Source organism: Nerophis lumbriciformis, linkage group LG10, assembly GCF_033978685.3.
Source record: "Nerophis lumbriciformis linkage group LG10, RoL_Nlum_v2.1, whole genome shotgun sequence".
NCBI classification, from domain to species: domain Eukaryota; kingdom Metazoa; phylum Chordata; class Actinopteri; order Syngnathiformes; family Syngnathidae; genus Nerophis; species Nerophis lumbriciformis.
In genome coordinates this window covers 28,644,822-28,667,104 of record NC_084557.2, presented here as the reverse complement: position 1 = coordinate 28,667,104, position 22,283 = coordinate 28,644,822, and the positions used below count along the sequence as shown (strand labels likewise).

The 22,283-nt window shown below is 39.0% G+C and overlaps 1 protein-coding gene and 1 long non-coding RNA gene across 3 annotated transcripts; one reads left to right on the top strand and one right to left on the bottom strand.

Annotated features, from left to right (window-relative positions):
• Positions 1-252: 252 nt before the first annotated feature.
• LOC133612473 (uncharacterized) lies at positions 253-7,441 on the bottom strand. The gene is made up of 4 exons (XR_009816123.1): positions 6,627-7,441; positions 5,739-5,843; positions 5,589-5,666; positions 253-646 (listed from the first exon to the last, which is right to left on the bottom strand). It is a non-coding gene; the product is annotated as an uncharacterized lncRNA (long non-coding RNA).
• On the top strand, positions 3,810-22,066 carry lcat (lecithin-cholesterol acyltransferase). 2 transcript variants are annotated; one of them, XM_061969901.1, is made up of 8 exons: positions 3,810-3,913; positions 4,321-4,480; positions 13,243-13,399; positions 13,580-13,695; positions 15,376-15,471; positions 18,768-18,992; positions 19,070-19,265; positions 21,200-22,066. In XM_061969901.1, exons 2-8 carry the CDS (start codon positions 4,330-4,332, stop codon positions 21,573-21,575), a joined length of 1,317 nt encoding a protein of 438 aa, XP_061825885.1. In that variant the 5' UTR covers positions 3,810-3,913; positions 4,321-4,329; the 3' UTR covers positions 21,576-22,066. The 2 variants fall into 2 exon arrangements, with proteins under 2 accessions (XP_061825885.1, XP_061825884.1); XM_061969900.2 differs by lacking the exon at positions 3,810-3,913 and adding an exon at positions 3,995-4,234.
• The last annotated feature ends 217 nt before the right edge of the window (positions 22,067-22,283 follow it).

Genomic DNA, 22,283 nt, shown 5'->3' with positions numbered 1-22,283 from the left:
GCCAATCAACTTATCCCCAGGTGCATGTCTTTGGAGGTGTGAGGAAGCCCACGCAGTCACGGGGAGAACATGCAAACTCCACACAGAAAGATCCCGAGCGCAGGATCTAACCCAGGACCTTCGTATTGTGAGGCAGACGCACTAACCCCTCTTCCATCGTGTTTATTTTTTGATTATTTAATTCGTATCATCCATTTTATTGCGTACAATAGCTATACATAAATAATTTTAGGGTTCATCATCATCGGCGGTCACTCGAACGAGTATGACGATCCTCCTGGTAGGGGTGTATCCCTTTATGGAGGATGCCTGTGCGTGACTTTGTTTAACGGGGGCAGACTGGTGCACAGACAGTCACCACACGAACCTTGACAGATCCGGGTCAGGGTCCAGTGGCATGGAGTCCGAGACGACTGGAGACCCTTTTCTGCTGCAGCCTTCTTCCACCATCGCAGCTGTTGTGACGCTCCATAGGTTTAGCATTCATCTTCCACCTGTTCCACCGTTGAGGTCTTGGGTTGTTATTTCCCTATAACTGGGCCCACATGGATGTGGGGGTGCCTTCTTGCGCCTGCTCCGCCGTTGAGGTCTTCACCGTATCCCTGGCTAGGAGGCAGTCAGGTACTAGGCCTTTGCCAAGGGCCACCTGGGGTAACAGTAGTAAAGGGGTTAACCTCCTAGTGCCTCAAGACCCCTTAGAGGAGCTTCCACTGCCGGATGCACTTTAACGTCATGCCCAGGACACCCTGGACAAGTCGCCACCTCATCACAGGGCCAACACAGATAGATAGACAACATTCCCACTCACATTCACACACTAGGGCCTATTTAGTGTTGCCAATCAGCCTATCCCCATGTGCATGTCTTTGGAGGTGGGAGGTAGCCGGAGTACCCGGAGGGAACCCACGCAGTCACGGGAAGAACATGCAAACTCCACACAGAAAGATCCCGAGCGCAGGATCGAACCCAGGGCATTCGTATTGTGAGGCAGATGCACTAACCCCTCTCTCACCGTGTTTATTTTTTGATTATTTAATTCGTATCATCCATTTTATTGCGCATAATAGCTATACATAAATTATTTTAAGGTTACTGTTATACACACAACGCATCTTTATTGCACTGGTTGGTTATAAATAAATAAATAATTGAATCTATCTATTACACATTTTCCCTGCAAAATGTAGGCCTTTTATTTAACAATTCACAATTAAATGATAAATGGGTTATACTTGTATAGCACTTTTCTACCTTCAAGGTACTCAAAGCGCTTTGACACTATTTCCACATTTACCCATTCACACACACATTCACACACTGATGGCGGGAGCTGCCATGCAAGGCACTAACCAGCAGCCATCAGGAGCAAGGGGTGAAGTGTCTTGCCCAAGGACACAACAGACGTGACTAGGATGGTAGAAGGTGGGGATTGAACCCCAGTAACCAGAAACCCTCGGATTGCTGGCACGGCCACTCTACCAACTTCGCCACGCCGTCCCCTTAAATGTGTCTTTTTTTTACCATGCCGCTGTGCATTTCTGGACTACCATATTTTTGGATTTTAACACGTCTAATGCTGGCTTAGGTCAGTATAAAGTCATGATGCAATGCTATGGTCATCTGGCCCACTTAAAAGTAAATGAGTAAAAAAAAATTTTAACTATATAACAATGGCCCTGTGATGAGGTGGCGACTTGTCCAGGGTGTACCCCGCCTTCCACCCGAATGCAGCTGAGATAGGCTCCAGCACCCCTGCGACCCTGAACGGGACAAGCGGTAGAAAAATGGATGGATGGATGGACTGATGGATGGATGTATTTATTACAAACATGGCATTTTTTTTAGAGTAAGCCAGCGTTTGTGGGTGTTTTTTTGTCAGATGCAAAAATATTGTTTTATTGCTTGGAATGAAATTGAAATAAATGAATGTGTCTGCCAATATGGAGGATTATATACTGTATCCAAGATTAAATACTTCTCTAAACCGGACTCTAAGACAAAATGAATGTGATCATACAAAGTACGTTTCCATGGAGGATAGCTATTGCTGCTTCAGATACAAATACAGAAAGGTAAGATCAGGGGTGCCGCTAGGGATTTTGGGCCCCATGAAAAGAATCTTTACAGGGCCCCCAACACAGTGTCATTATTTTTTCTGTATTATAATTTCATCATCATTAGGGGCCTCTCTGGGCCCCCCTCCATCATGGGCCCCTAGAATCCGTCTCCTTTACCCCCCCCCCCTTTTCGGCGCCCAAGGGTAAGATACACTCACAATACTTGATTTATTTTGTTAAAAGCAAATGGGACCAAAAAGTATTTAATAACAACTTTATCAAAGACTTTTTGGACCAATTTATCATAGCATAATTTCATTATGATAACATTTTTATGAAAGCGAATGACTCCCTTCTTGTTCCTGTTATTCTAATGTGCAACCTAAATCAACAATGATTAAAGCTGCACATATGAATTTAAGTAAAAAAAAAAAGAAGAAAAAAACTCCAAAAGTATCTATGCCTCACCTCGTGTATAGTTCACCGCACGTCACTGTTACCAATTCACAATTAAATGTGTCTTTTTTTACCATTCCGCTGTGCATTTCTGGACTACCATATTTTTGGATTTAAACTCGTCTAAGGCTGGCTTAGGTCAGTCCCCAGTATAAAGTCATGATGCAATGCAATGGTCATCTGGCCTACTTAAAAGTAAATGAACTATAAACTGTTGTCCTATACTAACCTCTGATAGATGTACTGGCATACGTGAAAACAAAGCCATAGCAACAATATGTAAAATGTTTTTAAACAGTTCTTAAAGACTAAAAAACAATTTAAAAAAGATAAAGTAGTTAATGGTAAACTAGTCAAGTGTAAACTTCTTCTCACTCCTTTTCAAATGTGTAAAAACAATATAAAAAAATAAAAAATAAAGTCCTTTGCTCATTTTTTTTTTTTTTTTTCGTTTTTATTCTCCATTGTTTTCATTTTGTTATAATGGCTGTTAAGTCTATAACACTGTATTGGATCAGGCTTGTTCTTGTTTTTTGCATATTTTAAATAAAATATATCAAATCAAATCAAAAATGGTGTGTGTGTGTATGGGTAAGTCAAAAGAGTGGCAGATCAAAAATGTCAATTGACGTGTACACTAATTGTTACTGAATTATTGGGGACATAATTCTAAAGCAAATATTTATGTATACCTATTTACAATCAAACTATTATTGTTGTTTCTATTCGTTTCTGTTTAAAGTTATTTTCTCCACAATCCATGATGATAAATAGCGGACATTTTGCGAGGACCCTGAAGGCAACAGCAGCTGACCGGAAAGTGGTTGGTTCATCCAGAGTAGCCTCTCGAGGTGAGCGATACAGCACGTTTTTAGTTATCAATACCGATACTTTGTACTTGATTTTTTTCTTTCCTTCTTGCGATAATTGAATTAGTTTGTGTCCTCAATTAGTTTATCATGATTATGATCAGAATAAAACACATATCAATGATTTTAGGTAGTCAAAAATAATGTAATCAAAACTTATATTAGAACAATATTTATTTATGTCCCACAATATTAGACAATGTGACAATATAAACTAAATAATTAATACAATAATCCCCTTTTAATACATACAATTGTTAAAGAAAAATAAAGTCAATAGAGCATTATAAGTATTTTTTTAAATCAGTTTTGCCTCCAAAAACTTTCCCCTGAGTTTTTACCAATATACCACAACTATACGTGAAAATAAACGTTTCCAGGAGAAACCTAGAAAATATCGATCTCATCACGCTTGTATCGACCATCTATCAATAATACTTGAGTGTCGACATTTGTAGTCGATCCACCTCTCGTCGCCTCCGTATTGTCTGTTGGACTCCAGCGAGAGGACAACATAGCAGCCCTTTTCTAGTAAGTCACCTCAAACATCTTTTTTCTACATTACACTTTTGTAAAATGTACTTTTATAAAGTCAACTACAATGCTACCAAACGTAAACAATGGTTGATCCCAATTCCGTGTCCGAAGCGTTTGTACAATATGCTCCTACCCGGCCGGCATGGTCAATCATTTTCAGTGCGTTTGTGTAAATAAATAGCTACAAATCAATAGGGCAGTGGGTATCAAACAACACGTTTATTTGTCTTTTTCTGTGGGGTTTGTGGTGATTGTGAGTCACCGGCCTGGGCTGATTAGCAAACAGTTTAATTAATCATCCATCCCACAAAGCAGGTGTGTCAGAGGCTGCTAAAAAGTTTGTATCACTTGACTGTGGCAAAGGTAACATTTCTACTTCTCCCCCCCCCCCCCCCCCCCAGTCAAGCAACATGTGCTCTTTGGTGCAAATATGGCCTTCTGTGACATTTGTACTTCTGCTGGGCTTTCATCATGCCTCATGTTTCTGGATCCTCAACGTTGTGTTTCCTCCTGAGACGAAAGTTCAAGCCCCAGGCAACAGCACACCACCACTGATTATAGGTAAGTCTGCCTTTTTTTTTTCCATTGTTGTTCAGGAAAATAAGGCATGCTACTGTAGAGTACATTCTGTGAAAAGCACACCCTCAGACAGTAATGTCACTGCTTTGCCTGACTGCCCGTTGCCAGGCGGAGGCGTCAGAGGGTTTTGCAAATGCCAGTTACCACTGGACAGCGGAGAGCCAAAAACACATAAATGTTACGATTGGAATTTTGCCTATAATTCACAATCCTAATGAGAGACAAGAACACGTCTTTTTAATGTGTTCTAACTTGTAAATAAACTTAAATAAAAGTCTGCTTACGATGAAACAGATGAGAGCCATGGGCCCCATTCAGCAATCGTTCTTAAGAACAAATTTTGTTCTTAGGCCCACTTATGAAGTTTTTAAGGAGATTTTTGTATTCACCAATGTTTTCTTAGCTGGGATTTGTTCGTAGGTAAGAACTAAATCTTCGAGTGCTCCAGAGCACTCTGAGGGTGGTTTATTTGTTCTTAAGTGTGACAAGTTCCCTTACTTCTACTGTCTAATGTTAAATTAATATTATATATCCATCCATCCATTTTCTACCGCTTGTCCCTTTTGGGGTCGCGGGGGGTGCTGGAGCCTATCTATATAGATCTGGGGTGGGCAATTAATTTTTACCGGGGGCCGCATGAGCAACCCGAGCACTGCTGGAGGGCCACACGACAATATTTCAATTACATTTTGCTCAAATTATTTTTGATATACCATTAGATAAATAATAATAATATTTTCATTTAACCTAACTTATCTTTATACAAAAGCAGATGGCTTTTGATGGTTTTATTGTTAACACTTTCTTACACAACACTTCCTGATGTATAATACAATGCAAAAATGTCAATTTCTGTCACTTTATCCTGCATCCTCTTTGTTGTGAACGTAGCACGCCTGTAAGGTGATTGGCGAAGAAGGAGGAAGCGTTGCTGTTGCGAAAATGAGGAGTGAGGATAGACGTGCGTGTGGAAAGAACGAGATAAGTTGAGCTGTGTTAGTATAGGTTGCTCAATAAAAGTTGAAAAAGAGTGTCAGACTTGGTGTCAGAAGTGGGATGAAATGCCTCCCAGTTCGCCTTGCCATCAAACCTGGAAGTCTTCATTGAGGGCGGAATTCCCCCATGCCAAGCAGCGTGCGCTGCACCTGTGACGCTGCCTCTCTCCTTCCTATATTATAATATAGATAGAGATCAGACAGACATATAGCAAAATGAGCAATATATAGACATTTCCAAATACCGTGTACGCACACAATCATCAATTATCGGGGTGTTGATTTAGTGATTGGTGACTCTTTAAAAGACCAACATCTTGCTGCTACTGCAAGATGCCACAGATCGTGCCCTGGGGAGGGAGCGCATATTTCACCACCATGTAGACATATTTACCCAAAGTGACGAATATTTATTTGAACGCTTTGGACTATCCTCAGCAGTCCCCCCTTTCTTGAACTTTCGTTTTGACATTATGTATTTCCCCTGCGGGATAATACACATTTCTCTTCCGTAATCGGTTTGTGTTTTCTCCGTGTGTCTGATGTTCGGCTTTTCCGCCGGAATTGTGCCCTTATATGGGGAGTTAAGGGTGTTCACCTATGCAAATTACGCAAATAAGGGTGTTTACATATGCATATTGGGGAAATAAGGGTGTGTTTATATGCAAATTATGATAGACATGCACGCGCTAACCATTTGGAATTCAGCAACTTAAGAACAGCAGGTGGTAACAATTTGGCCATTTAAGAACACGTCATGAATTTGAATGGACTCTTAGGAAGAAAGATATGAGGAAAAGTTTGAAACTTATTGCTGAATGGGGCCCATTGTGTCTATTACGAAAATATAACCCACTAAAAAATATCCAAAAGGCGCCAACAATACTCTATTTACATTTCGTGACCTGAATATTAACCAAGTATTAGCGATATTGTTATTACAAGCACTAACGTTGAGGACCTACTTTTAGTGGCGTATTGATCGCAGAGAAGTAACAAGCTTATGCGGCTATATTGACATCATCAGCCAGGTGCTGTACCCAGGGAACAAGGGCCGGCCAGCAACAGGACCCCCAGAACCGGGCCCATCAACAATACTCCATGTACAGTACAGACCAAAAGTTTGGACACACCTTCTCATTTCAATGTGTTTGTCAGGCCTGGATCAGAAATAGGACTCAGATGTAGAGTGGAGAACAATCAGACAGGCTTTTATCTTGAAATGATCACTTTTCCACTCTTGAGTCAGGGCAATAAAACAACGGCTATGAATTCTGTCAACTGAAAGAAAGGTGAAAAACAGAAAATCACTCACAGGAGGAAACAAAAATATCAATCTCTAATTACACTAGCGAGGAATATAACTATGAAATTTAAAGAACAAAAAAACGCTCCAGAAGGAGGGAAAAACAATGGGCTATAAAACTTCTACACTGTTTCTGGTCTAGCAAAATTATTAACAACAAAAAATCACTCAATAATGATGAAAAGACAAGACTGTAAAAAATAAACTGAACTCACCACTTCAACTTGAAAACTTTACAAACAAAAAAATCACTCTGCTTAAGAGGAGAAAAGGGAAACTCAAAATACCAACTTGAAAATTCAGGATCCGGATAAATCAAAACAAGACGAGACAAGGCTTGGGCATGGTGCTGGAGATGCACGCTGCAACGAGACATTCTGGCACAGAACAAAGGGAGACGCGGACTATAAGACACATGGGGGTAATGGGCAACAGGTGAAAACAATCAGGGATCAGGGATGACGTCAGACTGATAACACAAGAGGAAAGGCAAGTGACCTGAAACGAGAAGAGAGTTACTTTTCAAAATAAAACATGGAATTCACAAGACAAAAAAACAAGACAAGACATCCCTCACCGCGGTGTGACAGTGTTTTCTTTATTTTCATGACTATTTACATTGTAGATTGTCATTGAAGGCATCAAAACTATGAGACCTGGGAAGTGAAAACCATTTCAGGTGACTACCTGTTGAAGCTCATCGAGAGAATGCCAAGAGTGTGCAAAGCAGTAATCAGAGCAAAGGGTGGCTATTTTGAAGAAGCTAGAATATAAAACATGTTTTCAGTTATTTCACCTTTCCTTGTTAGGTACATAACTCCACATGCGTTCATTCACAGTTGTGATGCCTTCAGTGACAATTTACAATGTAAATAGTTATGAAAATAAAGAAAACGCATTGAATGAGAAGGTGTGTCCAAACTTTTGGCCTGCACTGTACATTTTGTGACTTGAATATTATTTCACATTAGTTCTCGTAGCTTGCTGTGTCCTTCATTGACTCACAAGCTGAGTGATCCACTGCTGAGTGTTCTCAGTGGGTTTTTTTCTCGGAGCTCGCAAATTAAATCATGCCTCTCACCTTGATAGTAAAATGATGTGGACATTGACCGAGAAGTTGGTCAACTTTGACAGCCAATTTAGACCCATAAATGGCAAAAAAGACCTGAAAAGACGCTTTGTTCCACCCCCCCTTTTTTCCTTGTGAGGATTATGATTAAATAATTCTTCATCTACATGGGAATATATCAACATCTTAACAGTCGGCATCCCCAATGAGAGACGTTTTATGTTTGTTGGCTGTCATGTCTGCAGTGAGTAGTAATCAGTGATGTTGTGAAAGGAAAAGCGTGATGCGTATGTGAAATTAATGCACCACCGTATGCTTAAAATGAGCAAAATACGTAAATATTGCATGTTATAATGAATATGCCCGATATACTTCATGTATATAAAACCTTAATGGAGGTGTTTGGGTGTTTTTTTAAAGCGTTTATAGGCAGAATAGAGCGACTCCCATAGGCTCCACTGTGCACAGAGTTTTGGTCGCATTTATTTACTATTTAGAATGCATCAAAATATATATGGAAGTCTGAATAGAAATGAGAAACGTTTATATATACTGTAAATAAGAAAAACTTGGAGTCCGTCTGCTCATCTGAAAAAGAGCCAAAGCTGTCAAAGAGCTGAGGGACCATCTTCAAAGGGCAATGCTGAAACAAATAATTCAAACAATAAAATTTAACTTCCAGGATTTGAGATTAACGTAGTCCCGTCGTCCCGGGGACGGTAAAAAAAATGCACGGGACGAAATGAAATGCTCCCCGGGACGATGGCTTTTAACCTTTTTTTTTCTTTTTCTTTTAATGTATTTATTAATTTTACATTTTATATTAAATGTCTTGGTTTTTCCTCCCTCTGAAAATCCTATGAAATGTTTAACAAACTATCCTATAATAATACAACAGCTATTAATGTAACTATACAATAAAACAAATATATTTAATTATGTTTTTTTTCATTATTTTAACAATAGGCTAATGTATATTACTTTATATGGATTCTACTGCGATGAGGTGGCGACTTGTCCAGGGTGTACCCCGCCTTCCGCCCGATTGTAGCTGAGATAGGCTCCAGCGCCCCCCGCGACCCCAAAGGGAATAAGCGGTAGAAAATGGATGGATGGATTCTACAAGAAACACAAAACTTAAAAACTAAATTATTTACAATTGCAGACACAAGGTTTCGTGCAGCTTCACTCATTGTAAAGGAAAACGGAAGTCCACGCAGGAGAAAAATGACTACAAAGATGGTGTCTGGGTTTTTATATATATATATATATATATATATATATATACACACACACACACACAGGTAAAAGCCAGTAAATTAGAATATTTTGAAAAACTTGATTTATTTCAGTAATTGCATTCAAAAGGTGTAACTTGTACATTATATTTATTCATTGCACACAGACTGATGCATTCAAATGTTTATTTCATTTAATTTTGATGATTTGAAGTGGCAACAAATGAAAATCCAAAATTCCGTGTGTCACAAAATTAGAATATTACTTAAGGCTAATACAAAAAAGGGATTTTTAGAAATGTTGGCCAACTGAAAAGTATGAAAATGAAAAATATGAGCATGTACAATACTCAATACTTGGTTGGAGCTCCTTTTGCCTCAATTACTGTGTTAATGCGGCGTGGCATGGAGTCGATGAGTTTCTGGCACTGCTCAGGTGTTATGAGAGCCCAGGTTGCTCTGATAGTGGCCTTCAACTCTTCTGTGTTTTTGGGTCTGGCATTCTGCATCTTCCTTTTCACAATACCCCACAGATTTTCTATGGGGCTAAGGTCAGGGGAGTTGGCGGGCCAATTTAGAACAGAAATACCATGGTCCGTAAACCAGGCACGGGTAGATTTTGCGCTGTGTGCAGGCGCCAAGTCCTGTTGGAACTTGAAATCTCCATCTCCATAGAGCAGGTCAGCAGCAGGAAGCATGAAGTGCTCTAAAACTTGCTGGTAGACGGCTGCGTTGACCCTGGATCTCAGGAAACAGAGTGGACCGACACCAGTAGATGACATGGCACCCCAAACCATCACTGATGGTGGAAACTTTACACTAGACTTCAGGCAACGTGGATCCTGTGCCTCTCCTGTCTTCCTCCAGACTCTGGGACCTCGATTTCCAAAGGAAATGCAAAATTTGCATGGTTGGGTGATGGTTTGGGGTGCCATGTCATCTGCTGGTGTCGGTCCACTCTGTTTCCTGAGATCCAGGGTCAACGCAGCCGTCTACCAGCAAGTTTTAGAGCACTTCATGCTTCCTGCTGCTGACCTGCTCTATGGAGATGGAGATTTCAAGTTCCAACAGGACTTGGCGCCTGCACACAGCGCAAAATCTACCCGTGCCTGGTTTACGGACCATGGTATTTGTTCTAAATTGGCCCGCCAACTCCCCTGACCTTAGCCCCATAGAAAATCTGTGGGGTATTGTGAAAAGGAAGATGCAGAATGCCAGACCCAAAAACACAGAAGAGTTGAAGGCCACTATCAGAGCAACCTGGGCTCTCATAACACCTGAGCAGTGCCAGAAACTCATCGACTCCATGCCACGCCGCATTAACGCAGTAATTGAGGCAAAAGGAGCTCCAACCAAGTATTGAGTATTGTACATGCTCATATTTTTCATTTTCATACTTTTCAGTTGGCCAACATTTCTAAAAATCCCTTTTTTGTATTAGCCTTAAGAAATATTCTAATTTTGTGACACACGGAATTTTGGATTTTCATTTGTTGCCACTTCAAATCATCAAAATTAAATGAAATAAACATTTGAATGCATCAGTCTGTGTGCAATGAATAAATATAATGTACAAGTTACACCTTTTGAATGCAATTACTGAAATAAATCAAGTTTTTCAAAATATTCTAATTTACTGGCTTTTACCTGTATATTAATGAAAGACTTAAAGGTATACGAGAGGATGTTGTGGATCATGTTGACTATTGGTCCTCCTAATTGTCAATCATTCTGGTGATGTTACATAAGGATATATATATATATATATATATATATATTTAAAGTTAAAAAGTTAAAGTACCAATGATTGTCACACACACACACTAGGTGTGGCGAGATTATTCTCTGCATTTGACCCATCACCCTTGATCACCCCCTGGGAGGTGAGGGGAGCAGTGGGCAGCAGCGGTGGCTGCGCCCGGGAATCATTTTGGTGATTTAACCCCCAATTCCAACCCTTGATGCTGAGTGCCAAGCAGGGAGGTAATGGGTCCCATTTTTTATAGTCTTTGGTATGACTCGGCCGGGATTTGAACTCCCAACCTACCGATCTCAGGACGGACACTCTAACCACTAGGCCACTGAGTAGGTTTACACAGTATATAGCCAATGGTTGTAATTCTGTAGCACTTTGAGATTTGGAATCAATTGTAAAGTAGATTACAAATACAATCATATATATATATATATATATATATATATATATATATATAAAATAAAATAAAAAATGGCAACATGATCCACCCAGAAATAAATAAAACAAATGGCTTATCGATAAGCCATTAAAAAAAAAATGTTTTAATATATATTTACAGTATATGTATCATTATTCTCCTACTCACCTTTCCAGTAGAGGCCTCTCCCCTCTCACTTTCTGTGCTCCTCTGCCCTGACTCCTACAGGTCAATAGGGGTTGTGGAGTGATTATTATTATCTACTGATGATAGTCATACGTGAATGAGCTCAGCTCCTGTTCTCCATGTGTAAAGTGAGAATCACAGCTGATGCTCCAGAAGGAAGTTACCCCAAAGATAGCAAATGGTAAAAAAGAGTGCACATTTAACTTTATAAATAACCAGGACCTTCATGATGCATTTCAGGCTAACTAGCTAACTAAGTAGCAGCATTGTTTTAGAGCGGGAATGTAACTTTTTGTCAAACACAGACCTGGTGTAAAGTGGAGCTAATACATTTTACTACAAGCAGTGATGAATACTTACTTTCTCGAAAAAGTTTCTTGTGTCCATTTTGCATCCGTTCACGTTCTTGTTCTGCAGTGCTGCGTGCTAATGTGCTTCGTACAACTGCAGGACCGCAAGCAAGGTCGCAGAGAAAATGCGGACTGGATTTTGAGTGGTGTGGGCATTTTCTATATGAACAAGTCCAAGGACCGCAAGCAAGGTCGCAGAGAAAATGCGGACTAGATTTTGAGTGATGTGGGCATTTTCTATATGAACAAGTGGAATGGATTGGATACCGACGCACTAAAGGGGCTCTCTACCTTACGCTATGAAGTGAGGGGAAATTGAGTGAATAATGACAGGTTATATGATTATTTATTTAAACTCATATTCGGGCCACTTTATAATGAATATGTCGGCATGTATTTGTAAAAAAAATAAAATGGAAAAATAAATACAGTAAATAAATATAACACCAAATTATTTAGGGGGGCTTAAGAATATTTTAAGGGGGCTTGAGCCCCCCTAAAATAGGCCTAACAACGCCAATGGCGCCGCGTATGTTTAAAATATGTAAATATTAAATGTTATGAATGTGCCTGTTACTACATTACATATACTTACATAATGTAAAGAAAAACTTAATGGAGGTGATTGGATGTTTTTTTTTAAGGGCTTTATAGGCGGAACAGAACGGTTCTCATAGGCTCCATTGTAAGCGGACTTAATGTTTGTTTAATATTTGAAATGTAAAAAAAAAAAAACATCCATCGTCGTCATTGATTGTGAATGATGGGCAAAATAAAAAAATAAAAAAAGTGCAGTTCCCGTTTAATCTATTTTTACTATAACAATTTACAAGGTTAATATAGTTCACTTCTTTCTTCCACTCCATTTATCTGCTATTTTGTATTTCAAATTATTACATATTGTTATATTTGAAACAATTGTATTGTTGATAAAAGAGGGAATTATTATTCATTATCAATTGTGGTATTTCTATTGGTATTTTTAGTGCAATACTGTTCCTAGTCATTTCTGTGTTATTACAATCTACTTCAGTAAATGCTTCTTTGCTGTCTTTTTTCGTATCATATTTGTACATATCGTATTTGCTGATGTTGTTTTTGTTGTCCCTGCAATTTCCCTCTGTCCTTTTTTCTTTTTTCTATCCCCTCGACTTTAAATTTGCTAATACACATATTGACGTTTGAGTTGCTCAACTTCAGGACCTAATTCAACAAGTTCTCAACATTGTTTGAATGTCTTGTGCCTGCTGGAAAGTTCACAACTACTAATGGGGCCACATGATCATGGCTTGGCTAGGGTTTTTGTAAAGATTTTTTTTTTTCTTTCATTTAAATCATTCAGTTATAAAGCTAGCACTTATATTAATGCATATCTAAAGGGATTTAATGTTTACATTGGATGCTCACCTTGCACTTGTTTGTCCAGTACCAGGAAACTTGGGAAACCGTCTGGAAGCTAAGATAGACAAGCCACATCTTGTCCATTGGATGTGCTACAGGAAAACCGATCACTGGTTCCCCTTGTGGATTGATCTCAACATGTTCATGCCCATCGGTGTAGACTGCTGGATCGATAACATTAGGTACTTTGGCTCACGTTACTGTACATTGTACATGTTTTATAATGTTGTTGTTTGGGTTTACGCTGTTCCCCAAATTTTAACCCAAATAATCTATAACTGGTTAAAAAACCCTGACAAGACATTTGACATATCATAGGTTAGAATAATTTTAGAGCTGTGAAAACAAATGTCTGTGTTCAGGCTTGTGTACAACAGGACAACGAGGCAATCATTCAACTCGCCGGGGGTGCAGGTGCGAGTGCCAGGGTTTGGACAAACCTATCCCATTGAGTTTCTTGACAATAACAAGTTAGCAGGTGAGATACATACATTTGAGCATTGTGTGCATTAACCCTGTTCTTTGTATAAATAGGTTAGATTATTAATTTCGAATGTATATAATTAGTGCACCGTACACCAATATCAATATGAAGTCATCTGGTACAGTTCCCCAATCATTGTCTATTTTGCCATACTATCATTTACATAAGTACATTTGAGCATTGTGTGCATTAAGTCCATACTTGTACGAATAAGTTAGATTTAGCTGTTTGCATGTTATCCTGAATTTCCTCTGTACAGTGGTCCCGGAAAGTATTCACAGCACTTTGCTTTTTCCAAATTTTATGTTTTCCAAAATGGAATAAATAAATTTTTATTCTCAAAATTTTACAGACAATACCCCATAATGACAATGTGAAAAGGTTTTTTTTTTTTTTTTTGCAAATGTATTTAAATAAAAAAAAACAAAAAAAACCCCCACATGTACATAAGTATTCACAGCCTTTTGCAGCAATTACAGCTTCAAGTCTTTTTGAATACGATGCCACAAGCTTGGTACACCACTCTTAGGACAGTTTCACCCATTCCTCTTTGCAGCACCTTTCAAGATCCATCATGTTGGATAGGAAGCGCTGTTTTTCATTCAGGATGTGTCTGTATATTGCTATATTCATCTTAGTCTAGTAAGGGAAGTGACTAAGATCCCGATGGTCACTCTGTCAGAGCTACAGCATTTCTCTGTGGAGAGAGAGGAACCTTCCAGAAAGACAATCATCTCTGCAGCAAGCCACCAATCAAGCTAGTATAGTGGCCAAAAGGAAGACATTTCTTAGTAAAAAATACACCGGAAAGTCTCTCAGACGATGAGAAACAAAATTATCTGGTCGTGTGAATGCCCTGTGTCATGTTTGGAGAAAACCAGACACCGCTCATCACCAGGCCAATACCATCCCTACAGTGAAGCATGGTGGTGGCAGCATCATGATGTGGGGATGTTTTTCAGCAGCAGGAACTGGGAGACTAGTCATAATAGAGGTAAAGATTTTTGCAGCAATATACAGAGACATCATGGATAAAAACCAACGCTTCCCATCCAATATGATGGAACTTGAGAGGTCCTGCAAAGAGGAATGGGCGAAACTGCCCAAAGATAGGCGTACCAAGCTTGTGGCATCGTATTCAAAATGATTTGAGGCTGTATTTGCTGCCAAAGGTGCATTAACAAAGTATTGAGCAAATGTTGTGAATACTTATGTATATGTGATTGTTTTTGTCTTTTATTTTTCATACATTTGCAAAATTAAACATTTTCACGTTGTCATTATAGGGTATTGTCTGTAGAAATTTTGAAGAAAAAATGAATTTCAAGTGAAACCCTGTGAATACTTTCTGGATGCACTGTATATGTATTGCGCTGTAAACCAACAATATAAAGTCATCTGGTACAGTTACCCAATTTTGCGGTCTGTCCAATCATTGTGTCCATACTGTCATTAACATAAAAACATTTTTAGCATTGTGCGCATTAACTCTGTACTTTTATGAATACGTTAGATTAAGGTGTATTTGCATGATATGAATTTCCTATGTACAGTATATAAGTATCGTGATAACATAGTACTGTATCAAAGTCGCCTGGTACAGTTCCCCAATCACTGTGTTCATATTGCCATACTATTTACATACAGGTCAAATGTTTTTTTTGTGTTTTGCAGGTTATTTTCACTCTATGGTGCAGCATTTAGTCAACATTGGCTACAAGCGAAACGAAACCGTACGAGGGGCACCGTATGACTGGAGATTAACTCCGAGTAAGTTGTCAAAACCTTGTTCACACAGAAGTGTATTTACTACATCTACCTGTATGAGCCAGCACTGCATAATGATGCCAAAATAATTACAATTATTTTTATCAGTGTTGAAATCACAAATATTAATCCTAATTATTTATAATTTTTGGTAAAACAGTGTTTCACACAGATCAGAAATGTACTTGGGATATCGTCGCCCCTCGCCACACCCCGCTTCAAATATTGTGGCTTGACCACATATTTTGGGCCAAAGTTAAGCATTTTCAAGCATGAAATGTGCTTAATGAATTAAAAATATCAATATTACTGTAGCGATTGGCAACACTAAATTGGCCATAGTGTGTGAATGTTGTCTGTGTTAACCCTGCAATGAGGTGGTAACTTGTCCAGGGTGTGCCCTGCCTTCCGCCCGAATGCAGCTGGGATAGGCTCCAGCATCCCCCGTCACCCCGAAAGGGACAAGCGGTAGAAAATGGATGGTCTCTAGAGGATACGAAATCAATTAGAGTGCACTGTTCAGTATGGTGGCCACTGATTGGCTCAGCCTTAGGAGCATCGATATGTTGTATTAAAAGATTGTAAAGGCGATTAAGTTTATTTCATGTCTACAGGGCTCTCATAGTGTTGAGAAAAAAAACTTATTTTAAAGGTCATTAATTTTTTTTATGCTCTAGCTATAAACTATATTAAGTGGTTTAATTTATTTTCTTATATATGTGTGCGCGTGAATAAAATTATCATTCATTCCTACTTTGTGGAAATTCGTTAATCGCGGTCATGTACGGAACCAATTAACTCTGACCAAAGAGGGATTACTTCAGTCTAATACAACGGATAAATCAACATTATACATATATTTAGTCGTAGTTTATTTTTAACATGCTTACAAAGTCACATTACAATTGTTGTCAGTTCAAAGTTAAACATATCTGTAAGGAATCAGGAAGAAGCCGAGCTTATTTACTCTTACCCCTTCTTCATATCACATTCCAGCAATTACTAATAAATGTGTTCACTTATTGTGCTCAAAAATACACTGCACATTTTAAGACTAATCTTTGTTTTTGTTCACTATTTGTATTAAGTGCAGTCACATTACTTTTTATCACTTGTGAATTCAGATTAATCATGATTATTCACATGTTATTTCTCGCTTGCAGAGTTTAAATTACCTTAATAAAGACCGCAATATTTGGACACAAATGCAATTCTATTGGGGACGGCGTGGCGAAGTTGGGAGAGTGGCTGTGCCAGCAATCTGAGGGTTATTGGTTCAATCCCCACCTTCTACCATCCGAGTCATGTCCCTTGTGTCCTTGAGCAAGACACTTCACCCTTGCTCCTGATGGGCCTGGTTAGCGCCGTGCATGGCAGTTTCCGCCATCAGTGTGTGAATGTGTGTGTGTGAATGGGTGAATGTGGAAAATAGTGTCAAAGCGCTTTGAGTTCCTTAAAAAGGTAGAAAAGCGCTATACAAGTACGACCCATTTACCATTATTGTCAGAATGTCATCCAGGACCTTTTTTTGAAATGCACGTTATTTGCTCAAAACTTGGTAACAGTTTTATCTACTTCACGGGGCTTCAAGATGAGCCGCTGCTGCTTTCCTGCCACTGTGGACTGGAAAAAGGCTTGGTTTGATATGGAGAGTAGCCTGCTTTTTGAATTTTAATATCGCAGAAGATCACTTTTCATTATTAATGGCAGCCAACATCATTACCGGGATTAAAATGTAAATGATTGTGCAGTCCTACTATGAGCAGATTATCATTCAGCATATCAGCATTTGTTGAATATTGCATTTTACCCCAGAGGAAAAATTGCCTCATAGAAACCAACATACCTTTTTTACAGACTATAAGGCGCACCTAAAATCCTTATTTTTTCTCAAAACTCAACAGTGCGCCTTATCCTGGTGCGCCTAACGTAAGGAATAAGTTTGGTTGAACTTACCCACCTCGAAGCTATTTTATTTGGTACATGGTGTAATGATAAGTGTGACCAATAGATGGCAGTCAAACATAAGAGATAAGTGTAGCCTGCACTATGATGGATCTCAAGTAAACACCAACATTTTAAATGTTCCATTAAAAATATAGAACATTACACACGGCGCTCAAAAATCTATCAAAATGTTTTAGTACGACTTTGGTAAACTATGAAAAGTCGTACTTGAAGGATTGTCGGCGCATTAAATATACAAGTATTATTATGGTGTGTGTATAAGGTAAGACATATTATCTGCCATTTTGTTTCGCAATATTATGTAAAAGCAACTTTTCTTACCTTCTGTTACCTTCTGATCTGTATTTGGGATCTGTGTAAATCCTGAAAAACGCCGTAGTCGATTAGCTTCTTTTTTTCCCTCTATCTTCTTATGGGACATTCATCCTCCGCTGTTGCCATTTCTAATATAAAGTAGTGTAAAGTTCTTACTTATATCTGTCAGTAAACTCGCCATGAAAATGCTAAAACATACCGGTGTAGTGAGTTTACATTATTCACCCAAGGAACTTTATTTTTTTAGAGTTCCGGTCGGACGGTTTTTCACGGGACACAATTCCTGTGTGGTTGTTGCTGCTCCGTTATTGACTTAAGTAAAGTCTGAATGTCATTAAAACAGTTAGCTCCATCTTTTGACACTTCTTCCACACCCGTCCTTGCACGCTACAACAAAGATTACGGGGAGAAGACGCTGCCAAAAGTGAGGCACGTAAATAAGACCGCCCACAAAACGACACATCCGTAAACGACTGTCAGAAAGCGGCTTGAAGATGATCTGTAAAACATCATCTATGCAACATTTTGACCAAAGAACCACCATTACATGTTATGTAGACCACAAGGAAGTGTTTTACATTTGGAAAATAATAATAATAATAATAATATGACTCCTTTAATGCACCCTATAATCCGATGCGCCTTATATATGAAAAAAGATTTTTTTAAAATAGACCATTCATCGGCGGTGCGCCCTATGGTCCGGAAAATACGGTAAATGGGCCTTTTAAGTGCAACACTGTGGTACTAGTGGTACGCCAAAGAATCACTTGGTTAAGGTACAGTGTTTTATTTTTATATATTCATTGTTTCTGTTCAAACTGTGGGCAAAAAAATTAAGTACACTTGGTAAATAAAACATCTGCCTTGTTTTTTTTAAGGTGGTACTTGGTGAAAAAAGTTTGCGAACCAATGTTTTAATGTATTTAAGTAAATGTTCCAATTTTGACATGAGTGACAATTCTAATGATAATGATGCAATAAATGAAGATGTCATTTCCTCACTATGTTGACAGATCAGAATGCAGAGTACTTTATGAAGTTGAAGGAACTGGTGGAGCAGATGTATAATCAGTACCTGCAGCCTGTTTACTTGTTGGGACACAGCATGGGCTGCCACTATGTCCTCTACTTCCTCAACAGTCAGCCTCAGGCCTGGAAGGACAAGTATATCAGGGGCTTCATTTCCCTGGCAGCTCCATGGGGGGGCGCTATTAAAGTCCTCAGAGTGATGGCATCAGGTAACGTCAAGTAAAGAGTGTCATATATTAGAAGGCTATATAAGAGACTTCTCACTGCATGTTGCCTTTCTTTTAAGGTGAAAATGACGGCATCCCAATGATTTCCAACATCAAGATTCGGGAGGAGCAAAGGATGGCGACAACAAATCCATGGATGCTGCCAACAGAGAAAACCTGGCCGAAGGACCACGTTTTCCTTTCCACACCAACTTTTAACTACACCTACCAAGACTACCGGCGCTACTTCACAGATATCCACTTTGAGGATGGCTGGTAGAGTAACATATTTTAGTTTCAGCCCCTTTAGTGGCAATAGTTCTGCAGACATAAAGCCAAACAAAGTAACTGAAGAAATATTAATTATTGTGCAGTATTTAAATTACTCCCGCGTTAGTCAAGCGTTTTGAAATTCATATTCCAATTTTACAAATCAAACATTTTTAAAGTGGGTTGTGACAATGGCAGAATTTCTATACTCATTAATTTCCACGATTCTCGACTTATTCTATACCACGATTCAAATTGAAAAACTAAACCCATGTACTTTTAAATTCAATATTTTATTAAAACTGATTCAATCAGTCAAATATTTAAGATTGCTGTGCTTCAACAGCTGTTTGCACAGAAAACAACTTGCAGTATAAGCAAGTATCAAGAGGTGAACAGCAGTGGTCCATAGCCTCCTAGTATATCGAAACTAACAATACCGCAGGATTGAATATTCTAAAAAAAAAACAGTGGCGTGGAGCCTGCAAGTACTGTATATAAAACATTGTTAATATTTTAAATCAAATCAAATCATGGTGGTAGTGTGACATCATGTAATTTGTGATGAAATATCCCACTTCCAAAAACATGCACCTGGGGATAGGTTGATTGGCAACACTAAATTGGCCCTAGTGTGTGAATGTGAGTGTGAATGTTGTCTGTCTATCTGTGTTGGCCCTGTGATGAGGTGGCGACTTGTCCAGGGTATACACTGCCTTCCGCCCGATTGTAGTTGAGATAGGCTCCAGCACCCCCCGCGACCACAAAGGGAGTAAGCGGTAGAAAATGGATGGATGGATGGATAATGAAAAGGCTAAAACATGTTGTCTCTAAGCAGTGTTTTCTTAGCACTTCTAGAAGTGATAAAGGTTGGGTTGCACACTGTGGTAATGCACACTCCCTGGACTTGTGGTGGCGGATCATTTCATGACCGCCTGTGTATGATTACTGAATAAATGCATGATGCCAGATATACTTCTTTAAAATGTTATATGTAGCTCTACATAGTAAATATAGCAACCAAGTCGCTAAAGTGCATCACAAATCATTTCTGCCATGTCTTATTCTCTGACCACGTGTTAGATGTTGTGAAGCAGAGTTAAGTTTTGCTATGCTGCCATGCTTACACTGCAAAAAAGAGCTGAAAAAATATAAAAGCAATACATTTTAGGAAAAATTATAAATTAGATAAATAAATACAATTATCTGTCCATACAGCTAGTTAATTTTACTTGATAAGACATCCTAAATTAAGATTTGTATAGCTGGAATAGCATAAGATTGAAATAAGTATTCCGAAAACAAGCCTTATTCAACTTGCAATTCTTAAATGATCATCCTCGAGATGTTGCAGAATCTTTAAACAGGATTTTCTATGTGGGGGGAAATCTGAATACATTTCTCAATTGTAACATTTTCAAACTAGAATCCATCCATCCATCCATCCATCCATTTTCTAGCGCTGGTCCCTTTCGGGGTTGCGGGGGGGGGGGGGGGGGGGGTGCTGGAGCCTATCTCAGCTGCTAGAATAGACAACATAATTGTTCACGCTAAAATTAAGATTATGATGTAAAATCCATCCATCCATTTTATACCGCTTGTCCCTTTTTTGGGGTCGCGGGGAGTGCTGGAGCCTATCTCAGCAAATAAAATTGTAACTCGTGGCAATAATAATTTGCAGTGTGCATTGTTTATGAGCAAGGACAAACTGGAAGCACCAAATTAGCTTTCATCACAGCCTTCCACGAATGAGTAAATATTTGGGACAGCTGACGTTTTTCTTCAGTGATCACGCGGTGAGAATTGAACTGGCCCGCCGAGGTAAAAGTGTACGGTACTCTGAAAAAAGCAGGTATCGATACTTTTAACAACTCTACTTTTAAGTCCGCAAATGAAAGTGAAATGTCAACATCCACCAGATGTGCACTTGTCTGTTTCAGGTACATGTGGGAAGACTCCAAGAACCTGACGAGTGAGCTCCACCCTCCTGGTGTAGAAGTGTGGTGCATGTACGGCGTTGGAATCCCCACTGCAGTGACGCAAATTTACGACGAGCACTTTCCCAACGCAGACCCCATAGACTTTGTTTACGATGACGGGGACGACACGGTGGACAGACGCAGCATGAGTCTTTGCAAACGATGGGTGGGACAGCAGAATAAGCCCGTCCACGTCACTGAGTACAGAGGATTGCCACATCTGGATATTGTATTCAACGAAAAGGTGCTTATTCAAATCCAGAAAATCTTAGAGGGTATATCAGAAACACCCAAAGAGGTTGACCTCAGATCTGGACAGAATGAAACAAGCGTTTAGGAGTTAAACAGTCTTGTTGCTAAAATGCGAGCAGGTATAACAAACTGTGTAAACCTGACGCCAAGCCTGTAAACGAGCAGATTATGTAGAGTTGTGGTCAGATGTTTACATACTCAACATTTCTAATAAATTCAAACTTGTGCACTCTAGTCGTCTTTTTAAAAGTCATTGAACATGTTTGTTGTATTTCCACCCTGGAGAAGCAACGATTCATAGTAAGGGCCTAAAATTGATGGCATAGATACACGTGTGTATGTAAATTTAAGACTGCAACTATACTTTGAAAGTTTCAGTCAGGCTTTTTTGTATTTTTTCCTTTTTCAGTGTAACATGGAATGTATAAAGATTGTCTATTGTATGTGGCCTTTTAATTATGTGTTTTAGTTGTGTTTAATAATTCAATGTTCTCAACAGCATTATTTGTAAAACATGCTTACTGAAACTAAGAAAGCTATACACTGTCAAGCACAAATACATCTATGATAAACAGCTGCAATTTGTTGACATTGTGTATGATACAACATAGTCCTAAGAAATGTAATCTGCCTGGAATGTATACAGTGCAGCTGGAAAGTATTCACAATGCTTCCCCCCCCCCCACATTTATGTTACGGGCTTATTCCAAAATGGAATTATATTCAATTTTGTCCTCAAAATTCTGTAAACAATACCCCATAACAATGTGAAAGTTATTTTTTAATTTTGCAA